The sequence below is a fragment of the Electrona antarctica genome (assembly GCF_951216825.1).
Source record: "Electrona antarctica genome assembly, contig: scaffold_196, whole genome shotgun sequence".
In the NCBI taxonomy this organism is placed as follows: Eukaryota; Metazoa; Chordata; class Actinopteri; order Myctophiformes; family Myctophidae; genus Electrona; species Electrona antarctica.
Window position 1 is genome coordinate 219,632 of NW_027637154.1, and position 15,325 is coordinate 234,956.

General features: G+C 44.5%; 1 protein-coding gene across 1 annotated transcript in view; it reads left to right on the top strand.

Annotated features, from left to right (window-relative positions):
• LOC306919109 (segment polarity protein dishevelled homolog DVL-3-like) overlaps positions 1 to 8,308 on the top strand; it is a gene marked incomplete at its 3' end in the record, with an annotated part of 45,247 nt that extends 36,939 nt beyond the window's left edge. Inside the window, exons 10-16 of the mRNA XM_079531944.1 lie at positions 807 to 883; positions 2,042 to 2,109; positions 2,553 to 2,705; positions 5,661 to 5,792; positions 6,483 to 6,650; positions 7,447 to 7,611; positions 7,995 to 8,308. Coding sequence (XP_079388070.1) covers positions 807 to 883; positions 2,042 to 2,109; positions 2,553 to 2,705; positions 5,661 to 5,792; positions 6,483 to 6,650; positions 7,447 to 7,611; positions 7,995 to 8,308 — 1,077 coding nt within the window. The remainder of the gene's footprint in view (positions 1 to 806; positions 884 to 2,041; positions 2,110 to 2,552; positions 2,706 to 5,660; positions 5,793 to 6,482; positions 6,651 to 7,446; positions 7,612 to 7,994) is intronic.
• Positions 8,309 to 15,325: the final 7,017 nt, after the last annotated feature.

Consider the following 15,325-nt stretch of genomic DNA (forward strand, 5'->3'; position numbering starts at 1 on the left):
GGTAGGATACATGTTGTTACAGGTAGGATACATGTTGTTACAGGTAGGAGACATATTGTTACAGGTAGGAGACATGTTGTTACAGGTAGGAGACATGTTGTTACAGGTAGGATACATGTTGTTACAGGTAGGATACATGTTGTTACAGGTAGGAGACATGTTACAGGTAGGAGACATATTGTTACAGGTAGGAGACATGTTGTTACAGGTAGGATACATGTTGTTACAGGTAGGATACATGTTGTTACAGGTAGGAGACATGTTGTTACAGGTAGGAGACATGTTGTTACAGGTAGGAGACATGTTGTTACAGGTAGGTAGACATGTTGTTACAGGTAGGAGACATGTTGTTACAGGTAGGAGACATGTTGTTACAGGTAGGAGACATGTTGTTACAGGTAGGAGACATGTTGTTACAGGTAGGAGACATGTTGTTACAGGTAGGAGACATGTTGTTACAGGTAGGAGACATGTTGTTACAGGTAGGAGACATGTTGTTACAGGTAGGAGACATGTTGTTACAGGTAGGAGACATGTTGTTACAGGTAGGAGACATGTTGTTACAGGTAGGAGACATGTTGTTACAGGTAGGAGACATGTTGTTACAGGTAGGAGACATGTTGTTACAGGTAGGAGACATGTTACTGCAGGTGTAATTCCCTGTATTAACCTGTAGGTGTAATTCCCTGTATTAACCTGTAGGTGTAATTCCCTGTATTAACCTGTAGGTGTAATTCCCTGTATTAACCTGTAGGTGTAATACCCTGTATTAACATGTAGGTGTAATTCCCTGTATTAACCTGTAGGTGAACGACATCAACTTTGAGAACATGAGTAACGATGACGCGGTCCGAGTTCTACGAGACATTGTGCACAAGCCAGGGTGAGACGCGCACACACGCACGCACACACACACACACACACTGACACACACGCACGCGCACACACGCACGCACACACACACACACTGACACACACACACACACACTGACACACGCACGCGCACACACGCACGAGCACACGCACACACTGACATGCACACGCACACACACACACACACACCCTTTTGTTTTTGTAATAGTTGTTCTACTGAGGACAGGGTTAGGGTTAGACAGATAGAACAGGTATGCAGTAAGTGAGGACAAGAACATCTTTGCACGTTTCTTCACGATCTCTAGCACATCTGACCAGAATCACTGTAACTGGACAGGACCTGTGTGTGTGTGTGTGTGTGTGTGTGTGTGTGTGTGTGTGTGTGTGTGTGTGTGTGTGTGTGTGTGTGTGTGTTAATTCAACTCAAAGTGTAGGCTAGGCCATCATAGGCTATACTAAATGCATTAGAAAACAAAAAACACAACAAATATATATATATATATATTATTATTAAATGTGGCACAGAGGGAGGAACAACTATGGAATGTATTGTCCTTATACAAGTCCTTAAAGCACCTGATTCCCACATCGTAGCATGTATGAATGTGTGTGTGAATGGGTGTGTGAATGGGTGTGTGAATGGGTGTGAGAATGTGTGTGAGAATGTGTGTGTGAATGTGTGTGAGAATGTGTGTGTGAATGGGTGTGAGAATGTGTGTGTGAATGTGTGTGTGAATGGGTGTGAGAATGTGTGTGTGAATGTGTGTGAGAATGTGTGTGTGAATGGGTGTGAGAATGTGTGTGTGAATGGGTGAATGTAATGCACAGTCTATGTAAAGGTGTGTGAATGTGTGTGTGAATGGGTGAATGTAATGCACAATCTATGTAAAGGTGTGTGAATGTGTGTGTGAATGGGTGAATGTAATGCACAGTCTATGTAAAGGTGTGTGAATGTGTGTGTGAATGGGTGTGTGAATGTGTGTGTGAATGGGTGAATGTAATGCACAGTCTATGTAAAGCACCTTGGATGAAGGCGCTATATAAATGCACCATTTACCATTTACCAATAGATGATTCATTTTGATGGGAGAATATATAGAAGGTGAAAGAATGTTATTATTATTATTATTATTATTATTATTGTTATAACATGTGTTCTCTCCTCCAGAACGATCACTCTGACTGTAGCGAAGTGTTGGGACCCAAACCCTCGAAGCTGCTTCGCCCTGCCTAGGAGTGAGTCGCACGCATGCACGCACGCACGCACGCACGCACGCACGCACGCACGCACTTTCAATTTCAAATCAAAGCAGCTGTATTGGCATGAGAAAAGATACATTTACATTGCCAAAGCAAGTGTCAAAATATAGTAAACAAATCAGTTGAAAATGGGGATTATTTGGAGGAGGTACAGCATTGTGTAAACATAAAGTATATACAGTTGGAGGTACAGCATTGTGTAAACATAAAGTATATACAGTTGGAGGTACAGCATTGTGTAAACATAAAGTATATACAGTTGGAGGTACAGCATTGTGTAAACATAATGTATATACAGTTGGAGGTACAGCATTGTGTAAACATAATGTATACAAGTGTTTAACCCTAACCCTAACCCTATTGTACAAGTGTACACACAGCCTGGGTGTCTCATGTGTAATACCTTGTGTGTCCACCAGGTGAGCCCATCCGGCCCATCGACCCGGCAGCCTGGGTCTCTCACACGGCGGCCATGACAGGACTTTACCCTCCCTACGGAATGAGTCCTTCTATGAGCACCGTGACCTCTACGACCTCGTCCTCCATGACCTCATCTATCCCTGACACAGAGAGTAAGTTATAACCCCCCTAACCCCTTATCCATACCCCTAACCCTCTACGACCTCGTCCTCCATGACCTCATCTATCCCTGACACAGAGAGTAAGTTATACCCCCTAACCTCTAACCCCTAACCCCTTATCCATACCCCTAACCCCTATCCATATCTAACCTAGCCTGGAACTCACCTATGCTTTTTATGGCATAGGCAGCTCCTGGCAGGATCCGCCGGGAGAAACTATGCACAGCTGCGCGACATGAGACGAATTACTTAGAGCGACAGAGAGAGAGAGGAGTGTGTGTGTGTGTCAATTTAACAAAGGTGCAGACGATCAGAAATCAGCAGAGAGTGATCGACGTTTGCGCAGACCCAGACTTTTTTTTCCTCCCTGGAAAAAAAACATCTGGGTTTCCGAGGCTATACCTAACCTAACCCTGCCATACGGACGTTTCTACTCTCACACACGGGCAGATGCAACAGATAAAGATGCTCACAGATAAAGATAAAGATTAAGATGCTCACAGACTGTGTATTTGTAGGCTGTCTGTTAGCAGCTCAACCAAACCAACATGGATACAAGTAATTACTCACTGCAGGTTCCATAAGTAACTCCAGTGTTGTTCAAGATGCATGGTTTTCATATTGTAAATAATTATGGTCGCGCGGTTTAGCGACGACTACCACTATGACTATGAGAGGAGCACGTAACTTTGGGAAAGTGTCATAGTAGCTTGTTTACAACTGAAACAGACTTCCTGTGCACTGACTTCCTCTTCAAAATAAGAGCCACGTGTAATGATTAGTCAACACTAGTTGTATTTCTAAGTCTACTTACAGGACGTTAACATCACATTAGAGTTCCTTTTGAATGCCTGTCAGATGTCTCTACATAACTATTATACCCATAACTGTCTCAGCTGTTGGTGCAGCGCCTTGCATGCCTTTGATCTACGAATGCACCTTGCATGCCTTTGATCTACGAATGCACCTTGCATGCCTTTGATCTACGAATGCACCTTGCATGCCTTTGATCTACGAATGCACCTTGCATGCCTTTGATCTACCAATGCACCTTGCATGCCTTTGATCTACGGATGCACCTTGCATGCCTTTGATCTATGAATGCACCTTGCATGCCTTTGATCTACGGATGCACCTTGCATGCCTTTGATCTACGGATGCACCTTGCATGCCTTTGATCTACGGATGCACCTTGCATGCCTTTGATCTACGGATGCACCTTGCATGCCTTTGATCTACGGATGCACCTTGCATGCCTTTGATCTACGGATGCACCTTGCATGCCTTTGATCTACGAATGCGCCTTGCATGCCTTTGATCTACGGATGCACATCGGTTGTGTGCCCCCCTGATTAGTAATAACATCTAAACATGTAACATGTAAACACAACATGAACATAGTACTCTTATTATGCATATCGCATTCTCGGCGAGAAATATTTTCGAGTTAAAAAAACAAAAAAAAACAAATGGTTCAAGCCCATTAATTAAGATTCGAGTGCCAACCCTAACGAGCGAACGTTCGAACACCAGCCTTAGAATGTAATGCACAATCTATGTAAAGGTGTGTGTGTGTGTGTGTGTGTGTGTGTGTGTGTGTGTGTGTGTGTGTGTGTGTGTGTGTGTGTGTGTGTGTGTGTGTGTGTGTGTGTGTGTGTGTGTGAATGTAATGCACAATCTAGATCGAACCGGCCACTCTACCGCTGACCCACTGCCACCCAACAGTATCACAGCAAAATAAACACATTTCTTCCTCTCCTCTTGCTCCCCCTGCTGTTCGGACTAGGAACTGTTCACTCTGACATTATCATATCACTACACTACTACAATATGATGTCATCCAGAGGTTCAGAACTACAATATGATGTCATAATACTATGCTAAATAATACCTTAACACTTTGACGTTGAATCCAGGGTTCCAACGCTATTTGTTTTATGTGTTTAATTCGCCGTATTTTAATAATTAAAAGTTTGACTCCATAAAACGCTTTACCCGCATTTTAATCAAATATTCTACGCTGCCTAGATTGTTTTATTACCTTTGCAGCATACGCGGCTACGCCGAATAATTTGCGCTTTATATCCGTGAAAATCCGTTAGTAAAACACTGCCTGCATTGGTTATTGAGCCGCTTCCTTGATCCAGGTCACAGACAAAGAGCAAAGCGAGCCAAGATGGCCTCAATTTCCCAGAAGCCCTAGCAGCCCAGATGATGACTTGATTTCCGGTTTCGTCATCATAACGCGACGGCCTCGTCACCAGGTCCCGGAGAAATCCGTTGTTTCTTTTTTATTCTTTTAAAACGGCGAATTAAACGCATTAAACAAATGTCGGGTATAGCGTTTTACGCGCGGTGGAACACTGGATTAAACAATTAGCGGCCGTTAACTGTTAAAAAGAAACTGCGGCTTTGTCGCGGACCTGGTGACGAGGCCGTCACGTTATGATGACCTGGTGACGAGGCCGTCACGTTATGAGGCGACCCGGATCAAGGAAGTGGCTTCTTTGTTCGGCTCAATAACAAATGCTGGGAGTGTTTATGGATCACATGGTTTTTCATGGATCAAAAACGCAAATACTTCAGCGTTTTGCTGCAAAGGTAATAAAACAATCTAGGCAGCATAGAATACTTGATTAAATAGCGGGGAATGCAACGTGTTAATCCACCCGGAAAATAAATTATATATATATATATATAAATAAATGCCATCATTGGTTGATTATAATAATTATAATGTGTCTCCTCAGGGTTTCACTTCCAGCTGTCCGTCCACTCAGACATGTCCATAATAATAATAATAATAACAATACTAATAATAACAGTAACATATTGTCCTCAGGGTTTGATGACTTCCAGCTGTCCGTCCACTCAGACATGTCCATAATAATAATAATAATAACAATACTAATAATAACAGTAACATATTGTCCTCTGTGTCCTCAGGGTTTGATGACTTCCAACTGTCTATCCACTCAGACATGTCCACCATAGCTAAGGCCATGGCGTCTCCGGAGTCAGGTCTGGAGGTCAGAGACAGGATGTGGCTGAAGATCACCATCGCCAACGCTTTCATCGGTACCTCTGACATCATCACATCCTATTTTCAGACATAGTGGACTGGCTGTTCCATCTTGTAGAACGTAGTAAAATATAAATGCTTCCGTCATACAGTCTGGAGCAACGGAAGCTCTGATCATGAGTCAAATATAAATGCTTCCGTCATACAGTCTGGAGCAACGGAAGCTCTGATCATGAGTCAAATATAAATGCTTCCGTCGTACAGTCTGGAGCAACGGAAGCTCTGATCATGAGTAAAATATAAATGCTTCCGTCGTACAGTCTGGAGCAACGGAAGCTCTGATCATGAGTAAAATATAAATGCTTCCGTCGTACAGTCTGGAGCAACGGAAGCTCTGATCATGAGTAAAATATAAAGCGGAAGTGGAGCCTCCTCCCCACTTCCGTTTCGTCTTTAGAGTTGCGCACATTTATCCTAATATAAATAGAACTCATCTAAGCAGCTTGTTGCTAAGCAAAAATAGAAGCAAAAAAATAAGCTCAAAATATATTTTACTCTATAGCATTCAGAGATTGTGGAATAGTTGTCTGCCTACGTGAGGCTATGTAGAACGGTTCTCTAAGTGTGTGTGTGTGTGTGTGTGTGTGTGTGTGTGTGTGTGTGTGTGTGTGTGTGTGTGTGTGTGTGTGTGTGTGTGTGCGTGTGCGTGCGTGTGTGTGTGCGTGTGTGTGGGCGCGCTCCTATAGGCTCAGACGTGGTGGACTGGCTCTTCCATCACATTGAAGGGTTCTCTGAGCGCAGAGAGAGCAGGAAGTTTGCCTCCAACCTCCTGAAGGCCGGCTTCATCCGTCACACGGTCAACAAGATCACCTTCTCTGAGCAATGTTACTACATCTTTGGAGACCTGTGTGGAAGTAAATGCACGCACACACACACGCACACGCAGGCACGCACGCTCGCAGGCGCACACGCACGCACGCACCTAAATCTTCCAGGTTTGTTCCACTTTGAATGTACTAGATTTGACCCAGCTGTCTCTCTGTCCTGTAGATTTGACCCAGCTGTCTCTGTGTCCTGTCGATTTGACCCAGCTGTCTCTGTGTCCTGTAGATTTGACCCAGCTGTCTCTGTGTCCTGTAGATTTGACCCAGCTGTCTCTCTGTCCTGTAGATTTGACCCAGCTGTCTCTGTGTCCTGTCGATTTGACCCAGCTGTCTCTCTGTCCTGTAGATTTGACCCAGCTGTCTCTGTGTCCTGTCGATTTGACCCAGCTGTCTCTGTGTCCTGTAGATTTGACCCAGCTGTCTCTGTGTCCTGTAGATTTGACCCAGCTGTCTCTCTGTCCTGTAGATTTGACCCAGCTGTCTCTGTGTCCTGTCGATTTGACCCAGCTGTCTCTCTGTCCTGTAGATTTGACCCAGCTGTCTCTGTGTCCTGTAGATTTGACCCAGCTGTCTCTGTGTCATGTAGATTTGACCCAGCTGTCTCTCTGTCCTGTAGATTTGACCCAGCTGTCTCTCTGTCCTGTAGATTTGACCCAGCTGTCTCTCTGTCCTGTAGATTTGACCCAGCTGTCTCTCTGTCCTGTAGATTTGACCCAGCTGTCTCTGTGTCCTGTCGATTTGACCCAGCTGTCTCTGTGTCCTGTCGATTTGACCCAGCTGTCTCTGTGTCCTGTAGATTTGACCCAGCTGTCTCTGTGTCCTGTAGATTTGACCCAGCTGTCTCTCGGGGACCATGACGGCTCCAGTGGGGGGGCATCGGACCAGGACAGCGTGCCCCCCCTCCCTCACCCTGGCTCTGCCCCCTGGCCTACGTTCCCCTTCACCCCCCCGTCCCCCCACCCCCTCCCTGCGGGGGGCAGCGCAGGCAGCGGTGAGTCAACGTGAGGTCCGAGGACCCCCAGGGGGTCCACGGCAAAATGCCTTACAAAGCCAACTCGAGTTGTGAGGAATCATGACAACCCCATGACAACCCCCTTGGTCCCCAGGGACCAAAGGGAGGAGGTCCCCACCTCTGGGTCCCCAGAGGTGTGGACCCCCTCTGGGGACCCAGGGGACCAAAGGGAGGAGGTCCCCACCTCTGGGTCCCCAGAGGTGGGGACCCCCTCTGGGGACCCAGGGGGACCAAAGGGAAGGGGTCCCCACCTCTGGGTCCCCAGAGGGGTCCCCAGCCAAAAACGTTGAGAACCCCTGAATTAGGCTGTGCACTCTACAGGAAGCAGTAAATGTAAAGTAGTGAAATGTCGCCCCCTACAGGAAGCAGTAAGTCGGGCGGCAGCGGCAGTGAATGTGGAGCAGATTCACGGAGCCACCGCGCACCCAGCGAGCGCTCTCTGGCGCCCCCCAGCGAGCGAAGCAGCGTGCGCAGCTCCCTCAGCCACCGCAGCGGGTACGGGGGGCCCCCGGGCCTGGTGTACGGGCCCCCCGGCCCGCCTCCCCAGGGCCCCCCCGCTCCGGGGGCCCCCGGAGGCCCCCAGATGACCTCCGTACCGCCCGAGCTCACCGCCTCGCGCCGGTCCCTGCGCCACGCCGTGGGAAACCCCGGGGAGTTCTTTGTCGACGTCATGTGATCACACAGAGTCATGTGATCACACAGAGTCATGTGACCACACAGAGTGATCACAGTGTCATGTGATCACAGAGAGTGTCATGTGATCACACAGAGTCATGTGATCACACAGTCATGTGATCACAGTGTCATGTGATCACAGAGAGTGTCATGTGATCACACAGAGTCATGTGATCACACAGAGTCATGTGATCACAGTGTCATGTGATCACACAGAGTCATGTGATCACAGTGTCATGTGATCACAGAGAGTGTCATGTGATCACACACAGTCATGTGATCACAGAGTCATGTGATCACAGAGAGTGTCATATGATCACACAGTCATGTGATCACAGAGTCATGTGATCACAGAGAGTGTCATATGATCACATAGTCATGTGATCACAGAGTCATGTGATCACAGAGTCATGTGATCACACAGAGTCATGTGATCACACAGAGTCATGTGATCACACAGTCATGTGATCACAGAGTCATGTGATCACACAGTCATGTGATCACAGAGTCATGTTGTCACAGAGTCATGTGATCACAGAGTCATGTGATCACACAGTCATGTGATCACACAGAGTCATGTGATCACAGAGTCATGTGATCACACAGTCATGTGGTCACACAGAGTTGTCTTTTTTTTTTTTTTTTTTTTTTTAGAATTGTGTTTTTATTTTCTTAACACGGGCCTTAACCTTAGAGTGTGTGTGTTAACACACACACACACTAAATATGTTAACTCTAGGGTCTTAACATATTTTAGAGCATTTGGACCAACCCTCCACCAGGTGGCGCTGTGGCACTGCATGACTTAACATATTTTAGACCATTTGGAACAAAAGGTGAATAACTCATTGTAAAATATTGTTAACAAAATGGAATAATCCTCTGGGGAAAAAAACAGCTCAAATGGACCAATCCAAATCATCTGAAATTAAATCAGATTAAATGGACCAATCCAAATCACCTGAAATGGAATTAGATCATATGGACCAATCCAAATCATCTGAAATTAAATCAGATCAAATGGACCAATCCAAATCATCTGAAATTAAATTAGATCAAATGGACCAATCCAAATCATCTGAAATTAAATTAGATCAAATGGACCAATCCAAATCACCTGAAATGAAACAAGGGCCTGTGTTTAAAATAAAACAATATTCCCGTTTAAACAGTTGTGTTAGGGTTAGGTTGTGTTAGTTGTTGTAAGTCTGATTCATGCTTGTGTAACCAGCCTAAAACTACCACCCTATGGGCCTTTCAGACAGGGAGCGATAAAACTACCACCCTATGGGCCTTTCAGACAGGGAGCGATAAAACTACCACCCTATGGGCCTTTCAGACAGGGAGCGATAAAACTACCACCCTATGGGCCTTTCAGACAGGGAGCGATAAAACTACTACCCTATGGGCCTTTCAGACAGGGAGCGATAAAACTACCACCCTATGGGCCTTTCAGACAGGGAGCGATAAAACTACCACCCTATGGGCCTTTCAGACAGGGAGCGATAAAACTACCACCCTATGGGCCTTTCAGACAGGGAACGATAAAACTACTACCCTATGGGCCTTTCAGACAGGGAGCGATAAAACTACTACCCTATGGGCCTTTCAGACAGGGAGCGATAAAACTACTACCCTATGGGCCTTTCAGACAGGGAACGATAAAACTACCACCCTATGGGCCTTTCAGACAGGGAGCGATAAAACTACTACCCTATGGGCCTTTCAGACAGGGAGCGATAAAACTACCACCCTATGGGCCTTTCAGACAGGGAGCGATAAAACTACCACCCTATGGGCCTTTCAGACAGGGAGCGATAAAACTACTACCCTATGGGCCTTTCAGACAGGGAGCGATACAACTACCACCCTATGGGCCTTTCAGACAGGGAGCGATAATACTACCACCCTATGGGCCTTTCAGACAGGGAGCGATAAAACTACCACCCTATGGGCCTTTCAGACAGGGAACGATAAAACTACCACCCTATGGGCCTTTCAGACAGGGAGCGATAAAACTACTACCCTATGGGCCTTTCAGACAGGGAACGATAAAACTACCACCCTATGGGCCTTTCAGACAGGGAGCGATAAAACTACCACCCTATGGGCCTTTCAGACAGGGAGCGATAAAACTACCACCTAAAGGGCCTTTCAGACAGGTAGCGATAAAACTACCACCTAATGGGCCTTTCAGACAGGTAGCGATAAAACTACTACCCTATGGGCCTTTCAGACAGGGAACGATAAAACTACCACCCTATGGGCCTTTCAGACAGGGAGCGATAAAACTACCACCTAAAGGGCCTTTCAGACAGGTAGCGATAAAACTACCACCCTATGGGCCTTTCAGACAGGGAACGATAAAACTACTACCCTATGGGCCTTTCAGACAGGTAGCGATAAAACTACCACCTAATGGGCCTTTCAGACAGGGAGCGATAAAACTACTACCTAATGGGCCTTTCAGACAGGGAGCGATAAAACTACCACCTAAAGGGCCTTTCAGACAGGGAGCGATAAAACTACCACCTAATGGGCCTTTCAGACAGGGAGCGATAAAACTACCACCCTATGGGCCTTTCAGACAGGGAGCGATAAAACTACCACCTAAAGGGCCTTTCAGACAGGGAGCGATAAAACTACCACCCTATGGGCCTTTCAGACAGGGAGCGATAAAACTACTACCCTATGGGCCTTTCAGACAGGGAGCGATAAAACTACCACCCTATGGGCCTTTCAGACAGGGAGCGATAAAACTACTACCCTATGGGCCTTTCAGACAGGGAGCGATAAAACTACTACCCTATGGGCCTTTCAGACAGGGAGCGATAAAACTACTACCCTATGGGCCTTTCAGACAGGGAGCGATAAAACTACCACCTAATGGGCCTTTCAGACAGGGAGCGATAAAACGCGCCTATAGTTAATTTTCAATTAACGATACCTGCGTTTTTGAACGGAACGCGAGCGTATTTACGTGGGCGCGGTCCAGTTAATTTGTTGCGCGCGTGCTCGTTTCGTGCACACGCCCGAAACGAGCACGCAGGAGACCTGTCGTTGACCCAGACCCTCTAGAGCAGACCTGGAGCAGACCTGCCGTTGATCCAGACCCTCTAGAGCAGACCTGTCGTTGATCCAGACCCTCTAGAGCAGACCTGGAGCAGACCTGTCGTTGATCCAGGCAACAACGCCTGCGTTCCTCGCTTCCCGTTTGAAAGGCCCTTAATACAGCAAACTACAGAAAACTAGCATGCTACAGAAAACTACAGAAAACTACCAGTCTAATACAGAAAACTAGCATGCTACAGAAAACTACCAGCTTAATACAGAACACTACAGCAAACTACCAGCTTAATACAGAAAACTACAGAAAACTACCAGCTTAATACAGAAAACTACAGAAAACTACCAGCTTAATACAGTAAACTACAGAAAACTACCAGCTTAATACAGTAAACTACAGAAAACTACCAGCTTAATACAGAAAACTACAGAAAACTACCAGCTTAATACAGTAAACTACAGAAAACTACCAGCTTAATACAGAAAACTACAGAAAACTACAGAAAACTACAGAAAACTACCAGCTTAATACAGAAAACTACAGAAAACTACCAGCATAATACAGTAAACTACAGAAAACTACAGAAAACTACCAGCTTAATACAGAAAACTACAGAAAACTACCAGCTTAATACAGAAAACTACAGAAAACTACAGAAAACTACCAGCTTAATACAGAAAACTACAGAAAACTACCAGCTTAATACAGTAAACTACAGAAAACTACAGAAAACTACCAGCTTAATACAGAAAACTACCAGCTTAATACAGTAAACTACAGAAAACTACAGAAAACTACCAGCTTAATACAGAAAACTACAGAAAACTACCAGCTTAATACAGAAAACTACAGAAAACTACCAGCTTAATACAGAAAACTACCAGCTTAATACAGTAAACTACAGAAAACTACCAGCTTAATACAGTAAACTACAGAAAACTACCAGCTTAATACAGAACACTACAGCAAACTACCAGCTTAATACAGAAAACTACAGCAAACTACCAGCCTACAACCATCTTAATACAGAAATATACAGAAAACTACCAGCCTACTACAGAAAACTACAGCAAACTACAGAAAACTACAGAAAACTACCAGCTTAATACAGAAAACTACAGCAAACTACCAGCCTACAACCAACTTAATACAGAAATATACAGAAAACTACCAGCCTACTACAGCAAACTACAGAAAACTACAGAAAACTACAGAAAACTACCAGCTTAATACAGTAAACTACAGAAAACTACCAGCTTAATACAGAAAACTACCAGCTTAATACAGAAAACTACAGAAAACTACCAGCCTACTATAGTAAACTACCAGCCTACTATAGTAAAGTACCAGCCTACTATAGTAAACTACCAGCCTACTATAGTAAACTACCAGCCTACTATAGTAAACTACCAGCCTACTATAGTAAAGTACCAGCCTACTATAGTAAACTACCAGCCTACTATAGTAAACTACCAGCCTACTATAGTAAACTACCAGCCTACTATAGTAAAGTACCAGCCTACTATAGTAAACTACCAGCCTACTATAGTAAACTACCAGCCTACTATAGTAAAGTACCAGCCTACTATAGTAAAGTACCAGCCTACTATAGTAAAGTACCAGCCTACTATAGTAAACTACCAGCCTACTATAGTAAACTACCAGCCTACTATAGTAAACTACCAGCCTACTATAGTAAACTACCAGCCTACTATAGTAAACTACCAGCCTACTATAGTAAACTACCAGCCTACTATATATAAACTGTATTACTACATAGTAGCGATGTAAGGATACATTTAACAGCGATACCATATGTATGGATCGAGGACCATATCGGTTCATTATGGGGTTACGATACCATTCATGATTTGAAATCGATACAGTAACTTTTTAAAATGCATTGACATTTTTTTAATTAAGTAATTAAACCCCTCTTTTTCATTTTTCTTCAAAAAATTGCTAAATACCACACACAAAAATGTAGCATTGATACAATCGATTAATTGCATAGCAAAACGATTCGATACCGATTATTTCCATTGCAAAACTATACGATACATTGTCGATGTTGCTGTTTTCATACTTCGATTCTTGAAATTAAAATCAATTTTTCGATGCAGTTACTATATCGTTACACCCCTACTACATAGGGTTACTTTCTGTGCACAGAAAAACACTACACTTAAACTTTAAACTTAAAAGTTGAAGTAAAAGTTATGATGCAACCCCCCCATATGGAACCAAAGCGCCTTCTCTCCGTTTCCCCTTCCTGCCGGGGAAGGAGTTCACGTGAGGACAAGACAGAGCAATGAAAGGACACAGGAAGATGACTCCACGCTTTTTGGCGAGGTTGTTTTATTTTATTCTTTTTTTCGGGTGAAAAGCTAATTTGTCATCATTATCCTCTGACATCATGATGACATAATTTTCCTCTGACATCATGATGACATCATTCTCCTCTGACATCATGATGACATCATTCTCCTCTGACATCATGTAACAACAACAAAGTGGACAGAAAGTAGTTCCTGTGCTGATATGTTTCTGTTTGATCGACTTCAAGAGAGAAAGTGAACACAGTATGTAGTGAAAAACAGAGAATGTCCTGTAAGAATGCCTTCGTTATATATATGTAGCTGGTTGCTTATACATGTGTGTGTGTGTGTGTGTGTGTGTGTGTGTGTGTGTGTGTGTGTGTGTGTGCGTGTGCGTGTGCGTGTGCGTGCGTGTGTGCGCGCGCGTGCGTGCGTGGAATGATGTAGCTGGTTTGCAAATAGTTTTCATAATTTCAAACTAAACTTCTAGCTTGAAGAGTGATTTTTTTAAAGGACATTTTAAAGATCCAGAGCAGTTTGTCATAATGTATAAAAGTGAACAAAAAGATTTCTTACCGTGACTTTAACTCTTTTACTGAAGAAAAGAATACGTCTTTTTATTTATAAATATAGTTTTATGACATTACCTTTCTGTGTCATGTTTCTAATTCCACTTGTTTACTCTCTAATAATCTGTATATCAGCGTTCATTATTAATATTATAATTAGTAAATGATGTATACAGTAATTTTCAGACTGAAGGGCTGTTATTGAGGAAGGCTAGCCCCTCCTATGAGTAGCTTTATGTGTTTGGCTGAATTTTAGACGTCCCTCTTAGCGTGGCGTGGGACAGTCCCTCATTTACAAGACTTTTCAGGTGTCCCACAAATTGTCTGTCCCACATTGTGACTGACAGGCATCAGTGTTCACATTGAGACCCTGTCTGTCCCACATTGTGACTGACAGGCATCAGTGTTCACATTGAGACCCTGTCTGTCCCACATTGTGACTGACAGGCATCAGTGTTCACATTGAGACCCTGTCTGTCCCACATTGTGACTGACAGGCATCAGTGTTCACATTGAGACCCTGTCTGTCCCACATTGTGACTGACAGGCATCAGTGTTCACATTGAGACCCTGTCTGTCCCACATTGTGACTGACAGGCATCAGTGTTCAAATTGAGACCCTGTCTGTCCCACATTGTGACTGACAGGCATCAGTGTTCACATTGAGACCCTGTCCCACATTGTGACTGACAGGCATCAGTGTTCAAATTGAGACCCTGTCTGTCCCACATTGTGACTGACAGGCATCAGTGTTCAAATTGAGACCCTGTCTGTCCCACATTGGGACCGACAGGCATCAGTGTTCAAATTGAGACCCTGTCTGTCCCACATTGTGACTGGCAGGCATCAGTGTTCACATTGAGACCCTGTCTGTCCCACATTGTGACTGACAGGCATCAGTGTTCAAATTGAGACCCTGTCCCACATTGTGACTGACAGGCATCAGTGTTCACATTGAGACCCTGTCTGTCCCACATTGTGACTGACAGGCATCAGTGTTCACATTGAGACCATGTCCCACATTGTGACTGACAGGCATCAGTGTTCACATTGAGACCATGTCC